This window comes from Larus michahellis, chromosome 12, assembly GCF_964199755.1.
Source record: "Larus michahellis chromosome 12, bLarMic1.1, whole genome shotgun sequence".
Taxonomy (NCBI): Eukaryota; Metazoa; Chordata; class Aves; order Charadriiformes; family Laridae; genus Larus; species Larus michahellis.
Window position 1 is genome coordinate 13,380,310 of NC_133907.1, and position 19,773 is coordinate 13,400,082.

A 19,773-nucleotide genomic window follows, 5' to 3' on the forward strand; every position below is an offset into this window, starting at 1 on the left:
TGAGGAATCAATCATAAATTCAAAAGCAGTGATTCTGCCTTTGCAGAACAGCTGTAGGAAGGAACATAAGAACAAAATTTGACTTCAGCAAGCTTTTATCTGGTGCCCTCTGTTCCTTAATAATGTGGTATCCAGTCCTATAATAGATCCCACAGGAGTAACACCAACGAGATGATTCATTTGGACCCACACACAGCAGAGAAACGGGAGATACTCACCACAGCAGAGACTTGTACTCCTCCCTCCTTTCCTGTCCGGCATGTGGGTGCACACTGTATTTTCTACTTTCATCTCCCATTCTGCAAGCTTAGCACAGGCTGATGTTCATAACAGGCTCTGCTTGCTGCAGTAGTATCTTCCCTCCACACGCTCAAGTATACTCTTGCGGGTAATCGATCATAGTAATTAAAAGCACAGGTTGTAAGAGGCTGTGACAATAGTAGAAGCTACCCTGAGCAGCATAGGCATAACTTACTGCTGCTGCCTGAAGAGCAGAATAAAACATCTATTTTGCATAGGTAAAGAGTAGCTGTGCCATATATTTACACTTAGGTTGAGTATCAGCTTTTTGCCTGGACAGAGTAACTCTAGAACACCTTGAATGAGATTCTCGGGTTATACATACTCTATTCACCTTCACAATTTCTGGCCCTAAGGTGACTGTTGTTAGCACCAGGCCTCCAAGGATTTACACAATTGGTCTAAATTCCATTTTAAGAAACACGACTACACACATTACTAATTTTTTCCATATTTGTGTGTTTGCAGGACTGGAGCATTAAAGTACTTCTTAACTACTCTTAAGAGAGTAAAACAAAGGCATTCTTTTAAATATCTTCCTGACTAATTCAGTCATACCCACTTATTTTATGCTGTACAAGTAAAAAGCATTGTATCTTTCAGATCCTCCTTTAATATAGTTGCTGATTAAGAGCTAATTGGTTAAAATCAAACACTTGTACAGGCCTCTTAATTGCCTCTACAATAAGTTGGGCTTGGAAATCCTTTAGTTCAGCTGAAAAAGATTCAGAAGAGCTTTGCTCAGCTCATAGATAGAATGTGTAAGGCTTGTAGCTAGGAAGAAAAATTCACATTACAGGTATTTTATGTGTTCTTTTTAAACCTATTTCTAGCACAGGTGCCTAGTGCAGAAGAAATAGAGAAACAATCTTCTGATGAGCCTGATTCTGACTCAAAATTTGAGGATGAACTAACAGAGGAAGAAAGCCAGACTAGTAGATCCAGTACAGAAATGCAAGAGGAGACACAATCCAGGGGATCTCTGGGTAAACTGAGGCCCAAACCTGCTTATCTGAGTTCAAAACCAAAAAGCCAAAAGCAAAGTCTTTTTGCTGCAATCTTAGGCAACTGGTCTCAGAGCCAGAAGATAAGACCTTCTCCTGGTGAGAAGACTGATCTCTGCAACATTGTAATGGTGAGTAGCACGATCAGGTCACCTCTTTGCTTATCTACTGCTTTTGTGTCTTAGCTCTGATTTTTTTTTTTTTTTTTTTTTTCACCTCTACCTGATTTCCTTGCCTCTTGGGTAAGAGAAAGCTGCAAGATGGGTTTCTGGTTGGTTAATGACTAACAAGGAATCTTTTTCTGTCTTTCCTATTTGGAGTGACTCCTGTTGTAGATAAGGTAAAAGTAACACAAAATTGTACAGAATAACTAATTATATCTGTACTGTATAAGTATGTGTATATATATATTTAAAGACATGTATATGTATTTAAAAAGTCCTTGAGAATTGAATTTCAAACAGTGAAAACTACTACCTATTCCTCTGAGATAAGAAGTTTAGCTCAACTGTATATAGAAACTCCTGGTATATATGGCTGATATGTATTTTTAAAAGCTGCTTCATATTTCTTACAGTGGAGTAAGTGACTAAAAACTAGACTTATTTCCCTTGCTTGATAAGAGCTGAAGCCGGAAGTCTCTTTGCAAACACAGCAGTCCCAATCCTCTTAAGCTTTATTCAAATCCTGAAAGATATATTTGAGGTAGCGGAAGAGATTAGTGTCTTGTATGTCTTCTCTTTCCCTGTGCCTTGACTGTATGTTCCTTTGCAGCAGGGTCTCAGAGGGAAAGCTGGTTTGTGCCTCCACTGTTACTATTCACACTCCTCTCTACTCACTCTGCTGGGATTTTTGAATTGTGGAGCTGAGGTACTTGTGCATGTTTGCTTCCACCAGCTTTGCTGGAGCAGTAACCTTTGTTAGGCTAGAATAGCTAAGGACTGGTATCATCTTAAATTGTTGCAGTTGTTTGACCACCACACCCTGAAACTGAGCTTTAGTGTGGAATCAGTCAGAGTATTTTTGACAATGTTAACACCACCAAGGCAATACTAAGTCAGCATAGTAACTTTTTTTTTATTGTTGTTGTTCAAAGGCTAGAGAAACAATGCTAAGAATGAGCTTGGCCTTATCTAGGGTACCATTTGTTTCTCCTAGAGCTCTTTGTATGTACAAGTATTGATGTGAACAGAGTGGTTTGAAGAACTAGGGTTTAAGCTTGTCTCTTGTAGGACATAATACTTATACTGAAAGGCTTGTTAGTTGTGTTGTGTGGGTGAAGGAAGGGAACAAGGATTCACGGTCTTACAACATTTATATCCCACTGAAAATTGAACCTCTTCTGAAAACATCATTGCCTTGACAACTTTCCTCTTCCTTTTCCCCAGCTCTTGTGCACCATGCTTTCTTCTCTCACCTGGAACTTTGTCTGCCAGTTGCTCCAGATCTCTAATGTCCTGAGGATTCTACTGCTGCCATCTTCTCTGATTATCTCCATGGCTCAGCTGTTTGTTTCGCTGGGTGAAAAAGTCGTGAGAATCCTGGGCTCCCTGAGACTGGAAAGCAGAAGGCTGTAGGCTTCAGTCTTGGGGAGGAGATATAAGTGAACTGGAACAGATTGATGAAGCTCAGAGAACCACCTCAGGGTGGAAATAAAGCAGGTAGTCCCACCACCATTAGCAGCAATCCCAGTCAGCACCAGTGAGAGCTACTGTAGCATGGCATAGGGAGGTTAAGTCTCTGAAAAGTGTCACCTTGGTCTTGACTAGGTTTCCATCTGGGTCACAAAAGCTGCTTTCAGATTGAACAGTATTGACTGGCTAAATATGAAATGGATGACAGCACCCAGACTCTTGTCCTGTGCTTGGGTGCGTATCCTGCTCCCCTCCCACTGTAGAGAGGAATCACTTCATTTTTTTATAAGGACCAAACACTATGCTGGCACCAGTGATACTCTGTTCACCACGACTAATCTTTGATTTCAAATAAGATCAAGGCCAATAGCTCTCAGTAGCAGTTCTTACTGGAGCTTAAATGCAGTACAGCCCAGTGATTATTTTACTCAGACTGCAATTAGCACTCCTCTGATCTCCAGCTTGTGAGCTCTCAAAGAGACAGATTTTCAACAGTCAGGACTAACAAATGAAACAACCCTACCTCTAATTAACAAGAAATAATTAAGCCCTTAGCAGATACTGAGCATGCATTTCCTTCATTTCTGTTCAGGATATGCTTTTCAGCACAGCTGACAGGCTGATAAAAAGTTAGATTACAGCCCAAAGAGGCACTTGCCAACAACTTGATTTAAGCAGTTGGTGGGACCACAAGGAGGTTGGTGGGGCTGGGATGAGCCATAATTTTGTGGCCGAAGGGTTTATCCAGTTGTCAGGCTATGAACAGAGCAGCTGTTTGCTCCTGTGTGTTGATGCACACGTTCAACAAACTCTCTTTTTTAGAGAAGCCCTGAATTAGGAAGTTGCATCACAAAGAGCACATTGCCACTTGTGAAAAATGCTTGTCTCTGCTCCTGGTGTGAAATAACTGTGTCTCTCCAGAGTCTTGCATGGGCAGACAGTGTAACACACTGACCTGCGCTAATTATGAAGCATGCCTTGTTGATGGTTACTTTTCTTTCCCTCCCTGTCCCCTGAACCCCGCATGTCCAAATATTTGTCCAGAGCAGTATGCTCGTAAATAAAACTTGTTTGCCTGTGTCTTTTTTTGCAGGCCCTTTATTGGGGGGGGGGGGGGGGGGGGGGGACACGACTGTTTGCTGAGGAATTTTCTGTGTCCCCCTCTGCCCAGAGGGTGACCTGTGCTGGGGTACGTCTCCTTTAGGGATGCCCGGTGTCGGTGGTGAAGGTGGATGCTGAGGGACCGGTTCCGGCCGCTGCTGTCGGCGGGGGCGGTGCGGGGCGAGCTGGGGCCGCGCTCCCGCGTGGGGTCCGCCCCGGTCCCGCCTCTCCCGCAGCCGGCGCAGGGGCCGTGCCGTGCCTGGCCGGGCGGCGGGGCTCCCCGCGGGCTGCGGAGGGACGGGGGCACCGCGCCTCTCCCGGGGGTGACTTCGGGCCGGCGAGCCCGTGTAAGGGTGCGGTGTCCGGGGCTGCCGCGGGGCGGTGCGGGGCGGTCCGGCTGCCGGGAGAGCTCCCGGCTCTCCTCCGCTCTTTCTCTTCGCTGGCTCGGCCGCTATTGTCTGCAGCGCTGACCTGCCCAGGTAGGCTGATGCTCGGTACTGGTAGGGAGACTCCGGCTCTGCCGCAGAGGTGTGGGGTTTCTGTTGCTTGAGATGCTGTGATTCAGTGCTAAATTGCTGGTTTTCCTGCAGAATTTGGCTTCTCCTGTTCTGTTGGGGAATGGGGTTATTGTTTCAGCTACAGCCGCCCCAAATGACACCTCAAAGCTATCTTCCCTGAGCTAGCAAGAATATTTTCTGGCAGTCTCAAGGTTTTTTCTGTTTTCCGTCTAATCTATGCGCATTTAAAACCATATTGGCAAGAAGGACTTAATGTTGCAGCTGAATCCCTGGGGATGCCTCCTGTCTCTATGGGATTTCACTTGTTTAGGCTTCTTCAATACATTGGACTCTTGTTAACCTCAGTTCTCTGAGAAACCTTATTATCTTGAGGCAGTTGCCAAACTGCTACAATTCAAGTTAAAAAAAGTTTTACTGTGATTATCACTGCAAGATGTAGACGAACTGAGGTGAGTTAGGTAAACTCTCTAAAGCTCTAGTAGAATGTTGCTGTTTCTTGTATTGCATGGTGTTGTTTTAAAGCCTGGTGATACCAAAGTATATGCTTTGGGTAGTTTTTAGTCTGTGTAAATACACTCGGAATAGCGTTAGCTTGGCTGCGCTGCCTGTCGCTTGCAACGCCACTGTAATAGGAGGGAGGTTGGTGCCAGCATGCAAAACCTGCTTGAGAAACCTACTATGAGGATTACTAGTTCCTGTGGAGTTCCCCAGTACCACAGCTATGCCGATGGCAGGAGTGGCTTATACCTGGTTTTCCTGTCCCTGAGCTATGAGAAATACTGCACAACTAAATATTTGGGTAGTAAGAATAAAACTTTTATGTGGGGATTTGGCTAAAAGTAGTATGGAAAGGCCGTTTTGGCTCTGCTGTGGATCTGTACTTCTTGGAAGAGGCTGATGATGTGTGAACCTCATCTGGAGAAGGGGCCCAGACCTACAGATGTGGGGACTTGGTTTGAACCCCGTAGACTTTGTGTCGTGGTCCACCTGTGTTAAAATCTTTCTTACCCTGAATCTAGCTGCAACGCCTGCCCGCATGCCTATCTTTGCTGATCGTTTGGAGTTCACAGTGTGAATGTAGTGTGACCTCTCATCTGCTTCATAGTCTGCAAGCACTCGATTAGCATCAGTGAATTTGTGCTTTAATTTCCCCTTTGCTGTTGTGTGCAAAAGCTGTTTTCTGGTCATCAGCAGGATCATTAGAGCTTATGTGTTGTAGCTGAGCAGATTTATATATTGTAGTAGAGCTCTTTTCAATGTGATTGTTTACAGTGATTTCAAATAAATGCTTTTTAAAAAATGAAGGCTTTTCTGTAGTTTTGGATTTAATTCACCTGTAAAGTCTCTTGTTCACCTGGGGCAAAGCATCTTTTCTTGTATGCAATCAGCAGCCTTCTTTCCAGGGCCTTTCTATATTGCAGAAAGTATGTAGTTTTCTTAGCTGAAAAAGTTTGATACAAAAATCTGGATTGAACGCTTTGGAGCACAGCATTAGTGAAAGTTTCTTCCCTCAGCCGTAGATTGGTAGTTTCTTTTGACTGAGGTTAATCTTCCTGGGAGATGGAAGCCTGCATTTCTATATACCAAACTGTACTGTAGATGTTTTATGACCTTTTGCACATTACTTAATCTCTTTTTTTCCTCCTTCTTATTTATAAAATATTTACTTTGCAGGCATGTTACAGGGGTGGGGTTTGTTAAACACTAAGACTCCATTGGGAAGCATTGTACATTGAAAAAACATAGATATTGGTTTCTTTCTCCTCGGAGCTCAAAACTCTGGAAGAAGTTGATAAAAGACCCAAACTCTAATCTAGTATAAACTCAAGTAACCTAATGTGTTTTCATGTATTTCAGTGATAAACACGTCCAAAGCACTTTGGGATAAGGTCTTGCAGCATGTTGGGATTCCTAACTTGTAAGCGGGGCCTCTCTTGGTAACATCTGGGTGAGCTGTGGCTGTTTACATCCTTCTCCTGGAGGAGTCGTGGAATGATTTAACTTGGCCGACATCTGTTTTTAGTAAAGAGGAATTGGGGTTCTTGGGTCCAGCTGCATGTAGAAAAATAACGCTCAAGATTTGGCTCATTGTCCTTTGTGCCCCAAGAGGGCGCAACAGCAGCAGCGTAGCTCTTGGTTTAATCCAGACGTTGTTTTGAGATGGTGTTTCTGATGCTGAGAGTAAAAACTCATAAATGTTTTCCACTTCATAGCATCTTTGATTAGTTGGATGGAGAAGTGTGTCACTTAACAAAGCTTTGTGAGTTGAAACGGGTCAGTGTCCAGCTTGCCTTAAGGAAAAATATCACTCCCTGCGAGTACAGAAGAGTGTTGAAATGGGGGCCTACAGAGGTTGTGGCATCTCAGTCCTTTACAAGACCCAACTGGCCAAAGCCATTAACATCCTGGGCGGGCTTCTGTTTTGACACTGCTTTAAGCAGGAGGGTGGATGAGGTGGTGACCTGAGGAGCCCTTCCAGTGTACATGTGATAGCGTGTGTAAACTGCTCTGGGAAACAGTGCCCTTCGGCACCCCCTGTCCTTTAGTGCCTTGTTAAAAATCCCTGTGTGACTTTTACTGGGTTCTGCTTTGCCTGGGTAGGGAGGGAACTAAAGGTTACATGCTATATGCCCTTAGTTTTAATTTGGGGGTTTTTTTTCCTTTAAAAGTTAGAGGCTACAATGTGTGACCAAGAATACAGTATATTCTAGGTTCATATATCTTTTAGGCTCTCAGTTCAGCAAAATGTTTGCTTAATTGAGGATGTTATGGCCCATATGCTTCTATTCCAAGCAGTTGAAGTGCTTTCAGTTGGAGACATAAAAATGTCTTAGTTGTGACATGGTGTTTGAGCCTTCCTGCTGCAGATGTAAAATCCATATGGCAGTGAGTCTTAATTGAAACCTGCTGGAGTTATTTTTCTCCTGCAACATACTATATGAAATAGTCTTTATGCAGCTGGCTTAAAAGGCCTACCCTTAATTAGGTATCTCTAATCAGTTAGTGATATTCCTTTCTGTAATGCTGTTCCTTTCTAAGGAACGGGATTTTGAGGGCACTTATATCTGATATTCTACATACCAAATGTGGCCTGTATGATTTATTCATTATTTTATGCCACAGACTTTAGGTAGAAGTCATTCGCTGCAGCATTGTTAATCATGTGGGTAAGTCCCTCCAGGTGTGTTGTGTAGTGGAAAAGCTTGTCTGAAATCAGAACCTGTTGCTTGAAAAGTTATATCTTTAACTAGGTTTTAGATTCAGATGTTTATCATACTTTCTGGTATTTGTTGCTGTTTGGTAAGACCGTTAGGTCAGTTTGCAGGGGAGTATGCTTTGTGATTGCAAAGAAGTTTGGAGAAAGAAATACAAAAGCTGATGTAGCTTAAAGCATATTCCCCAAAGTAGATTACTCCAAGAGTCTGGAATGTGTTGGTGGGAGGCTTCAGTTTTAGTGAGATGTTGCTCCATGCATGCAGGAGTTCTTCCCCTCCTAAATAATTGTTTCCATCTGCATAGCTTATTCCATCAGCCCCTAGGCTGCTAGTGCCTGGACTGTTGAGCTGTCTGCAAAATTCGGGTGTCTTGTAAAAATCAGGGTATTTCTCACTAAATTCTCTGTGTTTGCCTGTATGAAGGGAACATACAGGAAAAAAGTAATAGGGCAACCCCCACTGGGGGACCTTTTAAAATAAACAATATTCTTGTCTGTCTTTCATGTCCTTTCAAATTTTTAGAGGGAGAAGTTTTGCGACCCTCAAATTTTCTTGCAAGCCTATTGTTAACTCACTAGTTGTCTGGGAGTTGTTTAGTTTTTATATAATATGAATCTTTGTCCATCTGTGATAACTTGCAGTGTCCCTGGCTCCTTGAATTGAATACTGTGGTTTATGGTCTGGGAGATGTCCATGCTGCCATCATATGACGGAGCCTGAACACAGGAAAGGATACCGAATGCAACATATAGTTGAGACCTTAGTGTTTCAGTAAACAGCTTGGCTGAGACCCAAGCACACTTCTAGTGTGTGAAGTCCTGTTTGTTGGTTTTTGTGGCACTAAACGTACTTAACCCTTTGTCCTGTTTTGCGCTTTTTGGAAGGTCCCTTCTAGGATGATGGACTTTGCCAGCAGTGGAGGCTGGTACTGACACGTGTTACCGTTACATGTATAAGGGAAGGGAGTGCCAAGGAGGTGCTGAGGGCAATGGCAAGAGCCTGCTGGACCATTATACGCTGACGGTTCAGCAGTAGTGACAGCAGGCTCCTGAGCAAAAGTTACCATTTTGTACTTCCCAGTTATCCCTGCCTGGGTCCCCTAATGAAGCACGGGAGAGACATCATTGTAACTAAGTAACTCTGCACTCCTCTCTGAAGAGTCTTATTTATGAATTAGTTGAGGCTAATTAGTTGAGGTCAGTTAAGTGCCTGTTTCCTGGAGGAGGTGGCATGACAGATGTGTTTTTCCTTAATCTTCAATTCTGGGTGAACCTTCACTGGGCTTAGCCTGTAGTGGACATGGAGAGCATACGCACGAGGAAGGGAAGTTGTCCTGGTGGGGTGCTGGGGCATTTGAAGGGTTTTCTTGTAGTGCTGCTAGTTTGTGCGAGGCTGTCTTGCTAATGGTGGTTGCCATTCAACTGCTGTGAACTCACACTTTTTCACTGCTGCTGCCAAATTAACAGTTATGCTGGAGTCCTGGGAGCTCAGATTTCTCAGCATCTCCATATGTGCATAATTGAGCATGCTGCCAGTGCTTGAACCCCTATTTCTCCTGCCAACCCTAACCAAGTGACCGACACTGGAAATGAAAGCAGTGTTTCTTGCCTTGAGGGTGCATGTAGGCTCTTGAGTGAACAGGAGCCTGTGACTCTTGCAAGGTCCATAGCAGGTGGCCAATATATAATGGAACTGGAAGGATATCCTCTTTAGGCAACAAATAAATACAGCTTTGCTGATGAAAGTTGTTTTTCTCGGTCAAGGTAAAGCTCAGACAATGTTACTGTTTGAAAACAGCAGGGATAACACAGTGGAAGGAAATCCTTGCATGCCTCATAGCGGAAGGTAGACATGAGGCTGCAATATATACATCCCTGCAGCTGATCTGTGATATGGTTGTTTTGGTCAAATATTCCAGAATCCTGGACTCACTCCAGCTTGTGCATAAGAAGGGTAAAAGTAGATAAAGGTAACAGCTGTATTTAGACGCGGTATTTCCTTTGACTAATGGGAGAGGAAGGATACCTCCTGGGAGCAATCCTTCTAACGATATCTCTAATCCAAAAGTTTCAGAGTTCATTCACTTCGTGCTTCCTACGCTCTCTTGGCCAGTGTAAAGGAGGCGTGAAGCTGCTGGATGTTTCCAGGCCAGGAAGAGTTTGGAGCAAGCACAGAGCTGCCAGGTCAGTTGGGAGAATTCAAGGCTTTATTAAATACCAGCACGCATCGTGGAAAAAGCTTTTTGGAGAATAGCTTTTTGTGAAGCTGCAACAATGTGTTATCTGGAAGAAAACCGAACTGGAGGCCAAATCTGTAATAGGACCAAGGTATTGCTTCTTTAAGTTGTTCCTGTGAACTCTGATAGTGAGGTCTGTGGAGTTCTGTAATGGATTAGCATTACCTCATTGACAGCCAAGCAGATGGCAAAGAAAAACTAGTCTTTGTAAAGGTCAAGAAGCTGCTGCTTGGTTGCTAGCTGGGGATCTATGAATATCATTTAACCCTATACAAGTGCTTTTTCTGACAATAGTACTGAGTCAAGTGTCATGGTTCATTTGGACCTCTCAAAGTCACAGGAGGATGTATCCTGTGAATCCAACTTTATCACGTGAGCTCATTGGGTAAAAATCAAACAAGGTCTCAGTGCCCTTTCAATGGGCTGGGGTAATGTGCAGGCGTCCCAGTATGACAGTGGGAAGCCTGGGAGCCTCAGCAGTGTGGATGCTGATGGGTCAGCTTCAAAGCTTTTTTGGGTAAGGTGATGTACTTACACCTTCCATCATGGACGTGTGGTTCTGCCATTCCTGTGGGTTGTTCCAGTTATTTCTGAAGAGTTTCAGTCTTATCAGAAACTGCCCAACAGTTGCTTTTGCACAGCTGCAAGGACAGCAGGTCTTATCTCCTCCTCTCCTTTGTATCTGGCATATGTGTCCCTCTTGCTCTAGCCCAGTGGTGTTGCTCCCAGCATAGATCAGGCTGAGCTGTATCTATGTGAGCTGTGTGTTTGGCCAAAACCTGAGCAGGAGTCAAGTCAGCAGCCACTGTCCAGTGATGCCTGTGTCAGAAAATGTTCATTATACAAATGCTTGATTGCTTAGACCAGCCTGGTTGAAATATACCATCATGAATGTCAGTTTGGTTATAAGAGTTTATCAGACTTGCTAGAGCTGTGTGGTAAAGCATAGTTGCTGTAGTTTCTCTGCTTATGTGTATGTCTCTTATGAAATCTTTGTAGTTTTCAACTCACTTGCAAGTCTGAATTGAATTTCTGCTTCTTTAGCCTGTTGGATTCGACAGCGCTTATTCTGTGGATCATCTGTGTGATGTCTTCTTTTTGCATTTGCAATAGCACTGTGTTACCCTGAACTTGCACACTGGGTGCAAACTGAAGAACCAAAGTCCCTTTTGTAACATCACTTGATGTTGATACCTGAGACTTCATATGTCTGATCTCCTGTTTGGCCCTGCAGTTAGAGCAGTGGATTTTTATACAAAAGCAAACAGCATGTGGGGATTTATAGGCACTGATCTAGTCTCTGACTGACCTTTGAGATGATCTTGCACCATTAACCTCACCTGCCCTGTGTTCCTCTTCCTTTAAATCCTGTGCTACGGAGTTTGGAAATGTTGGTGGCAAGCTCTTCCATTCCCCGCGTTGGCCCCTCAGTCTTGGATCATGCCTGCAATCTGATGATTCTGGGTTTCATAAAGACTCCTGGTAATTAAACTTTGTCATGAATATTTTGGAAAAACAAGCCCTCTCCTAATGAGTTAACAAACTCTTTACTACTAGCTCTGTAGGAGCTGTGAGCTGTGTTGTGCAATCAGGTTCGGCATCTCAACCAGTTTTGTTCCAGCTGTTGCATCGTTTATGGATGAAACTAGTACAAACAAGCTCTGTGTGGTGACTTCAGAGCAGGGTGCCAGCATAGCAAAAATAGTGACAGCTGACTTTTGTTTGTTTTAAACTTCTGAGCCTATAAAGCAGCAGCCCAGTTCTGTTTCTGTCCCGGCTCTCGTCCACAGGACAAATGAAGAAAATGCCCATAAATATAAATTATGGGCCACTTGTAATCTCTGCACACACAGAGGAGTTTGGATTCCTCCTGATGGACCTGTTACTGCTAAAGAGATGACAAAGTAGAACAGAAGCCTGTTAGGATGAATGATGGCACTCTTGAGTACAAGCACAACTGTTACTTAGGAGTGGAATAATTGGCACTTACTATTGCCTGACAGCTAAAAAAGAACTTCTGCTACTAGGCTGTATTAAATTTTCTCTTTATTTTGGAAATAATTGATTGAGCAATCAGGATCTCTAAAAATGCTGCTCCCTTTGGGGGGGGGGTGGTTCATTCTGTTCCCTTGCTGAGAGGCTGATGGATGTCCTACCCACAAATGAGCTCAGTGGCATTTCGTTCCCAAGTAAATGCCCTGTATCCACGTGTGTAGGGACAATGTGCGTGGATCTATTTGGTAAGTATTTTTCTCTGGACCTTGAATTTGGAGCATTTAGGTAAGTGGATTTAGTTTTTATTGTAATCATTCCATAAGACAAGCTTCAATAACACAGAGGGGGTTCTAGCTTAATCTCTGAAGTAGTTTCAGCTAATCTGACCCAATGTAAAAACTTTTGGGGAGATTTTTAAAACTATAAGATACTAAAATATATCAAAAAACCCCTAAACAAAACACAGCTTTTGAAAACTACATTTGTACTTAGTCCACGCTCTGGTCTTCAGGTGTTTCATTTTTAATCTTAATAATTAGCTCAGTTGTGTAGCTATGATCAGGTCACTCCTACTTTTCTCCTCCTCTTCTCTTACCATCCTTGCTAAAACTCTAGCTTATCTGAGCCAAGCTATCAGTAGCTATTGTTTAGCTGTCTCATAACCTTGGTAGCTCTGAACCATTTGCTTCTAATGTGATCGTGGGGCCGTGCCACATGCATGACTTCTGCTCTTTCAAGAGTGGATGTTTGGCATTCTTTGGGCAGTTACTCCTATGGGATGCCCAAAAACGCACTGACTCATAGTGAGTTCAGCCCACGGAGCCCATCCCGCTGCTTGTGATTATGGTGCAGGAAATAAACAAGATGACAACCTAATCTATCACGTCTTTGGGCTGAGAACTGGGGGAGCAGATTAAGATAGTTCATTTCTGACACTCTCTTTGTAGCTCTGTTGCCTCATCCCTTTCCCAGAAGGGAACAGAAAATTCAACTGGCAAAAATCAAGATGAGGTTTGTGAAACGGGCTGGGACGTGAGCTTGGGAATTTGAGCTCTTGCATATTCATTTTTTATGAAAATTAAGGAGGTGGAAAGTGATCCATGAAGGTGGTGCTGAGGGTGAGCTCTGCAATGTGGACTCTGGTCCTGTGTGAGCCCGACAGACACGGCTGGGCTGGTGGGAAATGGTGGTTACTCACTGCAGAGAGAGAGGGAGCTGATTGCTGATCCTCTGTCCCATCTGCCCCTCTTTGATCACACCTTGGAAATGATGCGTAGCATTGTCAGCTGGTTGCAGTGATAATAGGTCCCTGTGTTTGAAGGAAGTGAACAAGCAGCTTGGTGGTTATTAATCTGGTGCCTGTCACTTCTTTCTGCCTTTAGTGTCCAGTAGGAAAGACATGGTTTTTGTAAAGCACAGCACCCGGTAGATGTCAGGCACGTGTTTGAATAGGGAGGCAAACAAGGTCATCCTCAGTAACCAGCTAAGACTTCTAATTTTATACAGTCTGAAAATGCCCAGGAGGCAGAAACATATTCGATTTAAATCAGTAAGTCTTGGTTATTCATCAGAATAAGTGTTTTTGTGCATTAAGAATAGCTGCTATGTCTTAGCGCTTCCTCCCATTGTTACAGCTCTTCCTTGAGCAGTGGAAATGTTTTGGTGGTTTAAATTACCTTTACAGTAGTAATTAGGTTTAAGCAACTTTGCAGTTTGCTTATCTAAATATACATCTGTGTTTAAAGAGCGTGTGATTTTTTTTTTTTTTTTTTGTTCTCCTTCACTCCTCAAAGCCATGACGTTATAAACCGGGGTGGGCAGCTGGAGGCAGTCATGTACCCAACCACTGGCCCGTGTCTGGTGGAGATCTCTGCTCAGAGCTGCTGATGGCATCATGATGAAGTGGCTCTGGCTTCAATTGCCAGCCAGCTGGTCTTCCTCTACTACAGCGTCGCATCCCACCAGATACCAGGGCTTCCTACTTTGCCCAATGTTTTTTTTTTAAGTGTGAGATTAATAGCCATCTGCATGCAAACGATCTCAGCTTAGGAAGCATCTGTTCTTGCTGTTTGTCCACTCTTGAAGTCCTAATCCTCTGTTTATCACAAGTCTTGGGTGCAGTAAAGCAGATTATGTGCTCTGACATACAGTTTGTGGCTGCAGGCAGGTGGAGTTTTACAGTAAGGAGGGTCTGATTGTTCATCATCGAGTCTGAGCCACCCTAAGTGTGGGTAGAGCAGGGAGGGTTGAGGGGGTGATGCTGGGTGGTTGAGGAAGGCGATGCTATACCTCTCCACTTGCACTGGGATGATACTCCCGTGGGCATGCTGGTATCTCTCACAGTAGAATGACAAATTAGGTCTCGTCTCAGGAAACAAAGTCACGAGCAGAAGCACTTTGTAGGGTCCGAGCGTTGCTGTTTCTTGTCAGCTCTTGAGCTGAGAGATGCTTGTTTGATCTCCCAGCCCAGTGCAGAGCCAGTGGGTGTTGCAAGGCTGGCTGCTGGTAGCTGGTTACCCAGACGTGATTGCAACTCAGTGCTTCGCCCCGAGCCACAGCCTGGGTGCTGCCTCCTTGGCAGGCTGGGAACAAGCTCGGGCTTGGATAATCTCACCGCCTTGGTGACTCCAGAAACTGTAATAATCTCTTAATCTTAATGGGGCCACGTGATGGATAGCTAACACTGCTTGAGGATTTTCTTAATATGTGATGGGGTGGAGGGGGGATAAATTATCTTCAGGCTTTCCTAATATTACATACTGTGTAAAAATAAACCTGCTGGAAAAAAAAGGATTGTGTGTTACGGATTTCAGGTATGGTCCGGTTTTTCCACTTTGCTTCACATCGCAGTGTCTTTCACTTGCATTTGATTTTCACGGTAACAAATTACTTTGGGGATGCTTGAAAAATGTAATGCTGCCATAAGATCTTGTGATGCAGCTCATGACCATTGGGTTCAAGCTGACCTGAAGGCACTGCCGTTGAGCTCTGTCAGGCAGCGCTCAGAGATCAGTCTCCCAGGCTGGTGGGGTCCCTGCGGTCTGGCAGAGGATTCCTGTCGTCTTTAGGTCTCTGGCCTGCACGCGCTTTGCCCAGCTGGAATTCCCAATTATCCAAGAGCACGTTGGATGTTTTCCCCTCTCCTTTTTGGTCCTGAAAAAATCAGGTTTACTGAGCGAGCCAAGTTGTGTCAGTTTGGCAGGATGTGTAGATACCTTCAGAAATAACTTGTGCACGAAAGCTGTGACAGTAACTGTGCTGGGTCTGTACCAGTGATTCATTTGAACTAATTGGCTGCTGAGAGCATTGGTATGTCTCTTTGTCTCCATGTTGGAGTAAGATTCAGCTCCTGTGATCCAGATGATCTCTTCCTAGTGAGCTTGGCTCATCTCTGATGACGCTAGAAAGACTGTCCTGGAGCATGAAACATGCTGGAGAGCTCAAACTGGAGTTGTAATATTTATCTTGATTCGCTTTGTCTGAAAGTGCAGACTCAGCTGGCCTCATGTTCTATTCTTCCACCTCTTTTCTCACAAGCTAGGAAATAAACCTGCTGATTATTCCTTTCAAATGCCATGAATAATCAAAGTCCAGACAGGAGTGAGTATGTGAAAGGCTGTAGATGGTAGTGCCACTGTTATTATCCACAGAGATCTGAAACTTTCAGTAATGCTTGTGTACTGCTTTATATGAGTAATCAAAGATGAGTGTATTATTAAGGAATTCTGTTTTCACTCTGGATGCTTTAAATTCGCCTCAGTTGTGCAACAAGGCTGGCTGACTTATTACTGCTGCGTTAGAAACCTGCCATGATGAAGCTCACTTGTACAAGGGACTGGCAGCCTGCCTGTCTGAGTATCTGCTGGTCAAAAAGGACAACCAGATGGCTGAAGTTATTAAAAGCAATGTAATGAGAAGGAACATAGCTGAGAGATAAAAGAAATATAGTTGTGGGCTGTTGTCCCCACCTACTTGCAGTACTGGCAGCTTACATGTGCTTTTGCATACAGGAGAAGGAATGGCCTGAACCCCAACCACTTGTTTCAGGGCATGGTGCGCTTGGTGGGAAGCCTTTTGGAAAGGCTGGGTGCTCCCTGGCGAGAAATAACGCTTTCCTGAGTTTGTACAAACAGTGAAGCTTACAGCAGCCACATCTCCTCACGTACATGTTTTTGTTGTTGTCCCCTCCTTGCTCTCCCCTCCTGTGTCTCAAACCCTGGGTGGTTTGTGTGTCCACATAACATGGTGTATGTTTCTGTCCTATGAAGCAACCGCTGCCCGTGTGCCAGAATAGAAGCATCAGAAATGCTTTGTTTTACTTCTTGTGCATTGCTAAGGTCTTTATTATTGCATGCGTTTTTTAGTAATATGCTGCCTATGTATGACTCAGTGCTGTTGTAAAAGCTGTGGCTCATGGATGGGCTTTTGTTATAACTGAATTTCACAAGCTGAGATTCTCCCAGACTGGTACATGCTGGGGTTTATCTTGGTTTGGAGCTGGTGGAGGAGAAGCTATGTGGATAACCGAGTTTTGAATTTGATCCCTTATGATTCTTATTAGGATCGCTTGCAGTGAATAAGCTAAACAAGAAGTATAACACACAATGTATATGCAAGGCCTGCTGGCCTATCAGGAACAGGAGCGAGCCGGGGAAGCCGCTCTAACTCCAGCGGTACACAAGAGCTTTCCCACGGGCACCTTCAGTTACCTGGAGAAAGACCCATCTTCAGCACAGTGGTCTAAACTTTGGGGGGAGGAATAAAATCTTGCAGGAATTTCAGGTAAGTAGAAAGAGGGATGGAGGGGAAAAATCCCATGAATATTTTTGCATACTTAGTGTGGGGAGTTGTGAGTCCCAGACCAGATTACCTTCTCTCTGCCTCCCTGGGGACTGAAGCTGTGCTGGGGTAGAGCCCAAGGCTGCGGGCTGGGGTTGTGCCTAAACCATGGAAAACTGATGTCATTTAACGTAGTGCAGAGGGTGTTAATCAGAGATCCTTCTTGGATGCAGCCAGGGCTCTGCCGGCGGGTAGGCTTGGGCCAGAGTGTGGGCTGATCCTGCTCTGTGCAGGGGAGCACGGTGGAATTTGGGCACTGTTCCTCTTGCGACAAATCGGCTGTGTGTTTGCAAGGTGGGGTGAAAGCGGCTGGAAAAATAGCTGTATTCATGGGTAAGGAACAAAACTGAGAGGACTTCTGCTTGCTTTTATGAGGGATTGTCTCTAAAATAGCTGCTGCTGCCCTTTAAGCTGTTGCAGGCAAAGCAGGCTGAGCCATAGATCGTCTTACTGGGAGTATTGGAAACAAGGAGCGGGGTTATTACTTGTGCTGGAGAAGCTTTGCGTGTCTTCGTTAAGGAAACTTTACATAAATGACTTGTTTGTCCCTTTAACTTCAGGATTATAAATGGTAAATGTTAGGAAAGGGAAGTTACAGAAACACTGTGAAAGGAGGTTTGGTGGAGAGAATAACAAGGAAAGAACAAAACCTGTTAGGATGGCGAGGAGATGGAAATTTGATTGCTTTAACCCTTCACTTGCTCGTGTGTCACTTGTTGATGAGATTTTAAAGAAGGATCTGGATGTTGCAAAATATTCTCTGTGGGTGTTACGGGTTTACGCTGCTCTTTCAATACCAGCATCTTCCATCCAGCTGGGATTTACTCACTGCTCAACTATGTCAGTAAATGCTGAATTTGCTTTTTTAATAAGTGCTCGGATTGTTTGCTGCCCTCCCTGAATCCCTAGGCAGATACTTCATGCGTTTCTTGCTTCAGAGAGGTACAATTTTGAGGAGCAAATATGCTGTTTGACTCCTCCCTCCCAGTGCTGCCTGTGGGAGTTACCTTTTCACGCGGCTGAGGCTCGAGTTAATATTTAGCAAGGCTTAGCTTCAGCCTGGGCTTGGAAATAACTCCTTGCTGTTTTCTGGTTGCTCTGAGGGCTGGATGCTGGCTGGGGGCTGTGTCCTTCAGCCTGTGTCCCAGGCGTGGGCGGCTCAGCCTCGGGCACTGCTGCCTTGAAGGCGCAGGTGGATTTGCTGTGACTTCTGCTTGCTCCGCCCGGGCGGGTGGATGTGGGGAGGGAGGAGAGGATGCTCGCGGCCACTCAGCCGGCACCTCATGGGTGACGAAGAACGGCTCTTCGTTATCATGCTCGGCAGCAGAGTGGTACGGATGGACTGACTGCTGCTCTCCTTCCCATCTGGACATGGATAAGCACGGCATGTGTGGCTCTGGGGCCACCAGAATTGGGATCCCCAGGCCCCGAGTGGCATTGGTGCCTGGCCGGCTGGCCAGCCTCGGCAGGTACGGAGCGTGGTTGTGCGGTACGGGGTGATGGCTGCTCTCCTTCCTCCCGAAGGCAGGGTGTAGAGGTAGGGCAATACCTGGGGCAGGATAGGTGGAAACAAGGTAAATTTCTAGAGGTGAGCAGGCTGTAGTATGCTCTTTAAAGCTGTGCTCTGACTGCCTTGATCATAAAATGAAACCTATTAAAACACACCTTTTTTTGGGTGTTAACTCAATAACTGAGTGCAGCAAGCTGTGGAGGTGGGACCTGGGGGTGCGTGTGTGGCTGGGGGGGCTGAAATGCAGACTGTGTGTTTCCTTGTGATTCAGTGGTAACACTGTCGTGGCAGCCTGCGGCGTTTGAGGGCTGTTCAGTGATTTGTAGAACTGCATGAAGGTAAGAACTACATACTTACAAATATTGCGCAAAGCACGCGTCCTAAAGGATACAACTGAACATTGAACTACTTTGCTTGACAAACACTGTACTGTTTGGGTGCTTAAATGACTGAAGACTTCATCTTAGAAGTTTGCACAAAGTTTCAGAATGTCTCCCTGCTGCAGTAATTGAAACCTGTTGGTTTTGTGTGAATTCATGGTGATTTTATTTCTAACCAAAGCTCAAGTTTTCATGTTTCTGTCTGACTTCTCATTTTTCCTAGTCTGCTTTGACCTTGTGTGTAGAAGCAAGAAGGGAAATCTTTAAAAGATTGCAGGCAAAATTTGAGATATTAAAAAATATATTAATAATAGTATTAGGGGGAATGACACAGGAATAATATGGTAAATTACTTTAAAATTACCCATGCGTAAGAGCACTAGACTGGCACCTTGAGTATTGCAGAGTTTCTTTGATAAAAATCAAAATATTCAGTAACAACTTACAGTTTTTGCTGAACAAGTTAGTTGAGTGTTTGAACTGATGCCAGAACACCTCGGTGGTCAGGTCTGAAGAGGTGCTACAGCAGGAACCCCAAATTTGCTCACTAACTTTGACCAAAACACTTAACTCCTAGCAAGTGGCAATTCATGTCGGTTCATTTGGCACTCACTAGCAGGTGAAACGCATCCCGTATGTCCCGCTCTGCTAGGATTGACCTAAAACACGCCTATACAATAAGGTGATGATACGCCAACCATCCTGGTTTTCTAATTAATTGACACTAATGACTGTTTATTTTTGCAGCAGTGACTGTGGTATGCTTGTTGGTTCCCATTAAGACACCTACCAGCTTACCTGGTGATGGGGATGTCGTGCCTCCAAAGCACTGCTGAGACAAAGCCATTGCCGAGCCAGCTCTCCCTGCCTCCTCCTCCTCCCCTCGGCGTTGTATGTGGGGTGGCTGGGGACAATGGCCCTGGGCTTACAGACAGCATTCCAGCTCTTAGAGAATTAGTTATAAATCTCAACTGGGGGGGGAGGTTTTTCATGGCAATGTAGTAGCAAAGCACTTTGTCTTATGTCTAATAACTCTTACCT

General features: G+C 44.6%; 1 protein-coding gene across 3 annotated transcripts in view; it reads left to right on the forward strand.

Moving 5' to 3' along the window:
* The first annotated feature begins 1,313 nt into the window (after positions 1 to 1,313).
* Positions 1,314 to 19,773, forward strand: part of ARHGAP40 (Rho GTPase activating protein 40) — a 46,517-nt gene continuing 28,057 nt past the window's right edge. The window contains exon 1 of one of the 3 annotated variants that reach the window (XM_074605324.1): positions 1,314 to 1,435. Coding sequence is in view for 2 of the 3 variants with exons in the window: in XM_074605323.1 (XP_074461424.1) it covers positions 18,214 to 18,311 (98 nt within the window). In the remaining variant the exon portion in view is untranslated. Of the gene's footprint in view, positions 1,436 to 18,110; positions 18,312 to 19,773 lie in introns of those variants that run through there. The other 2 variants (XM_074605323.1, XM_074605326.1) reach the window with 2 other exon arrangements.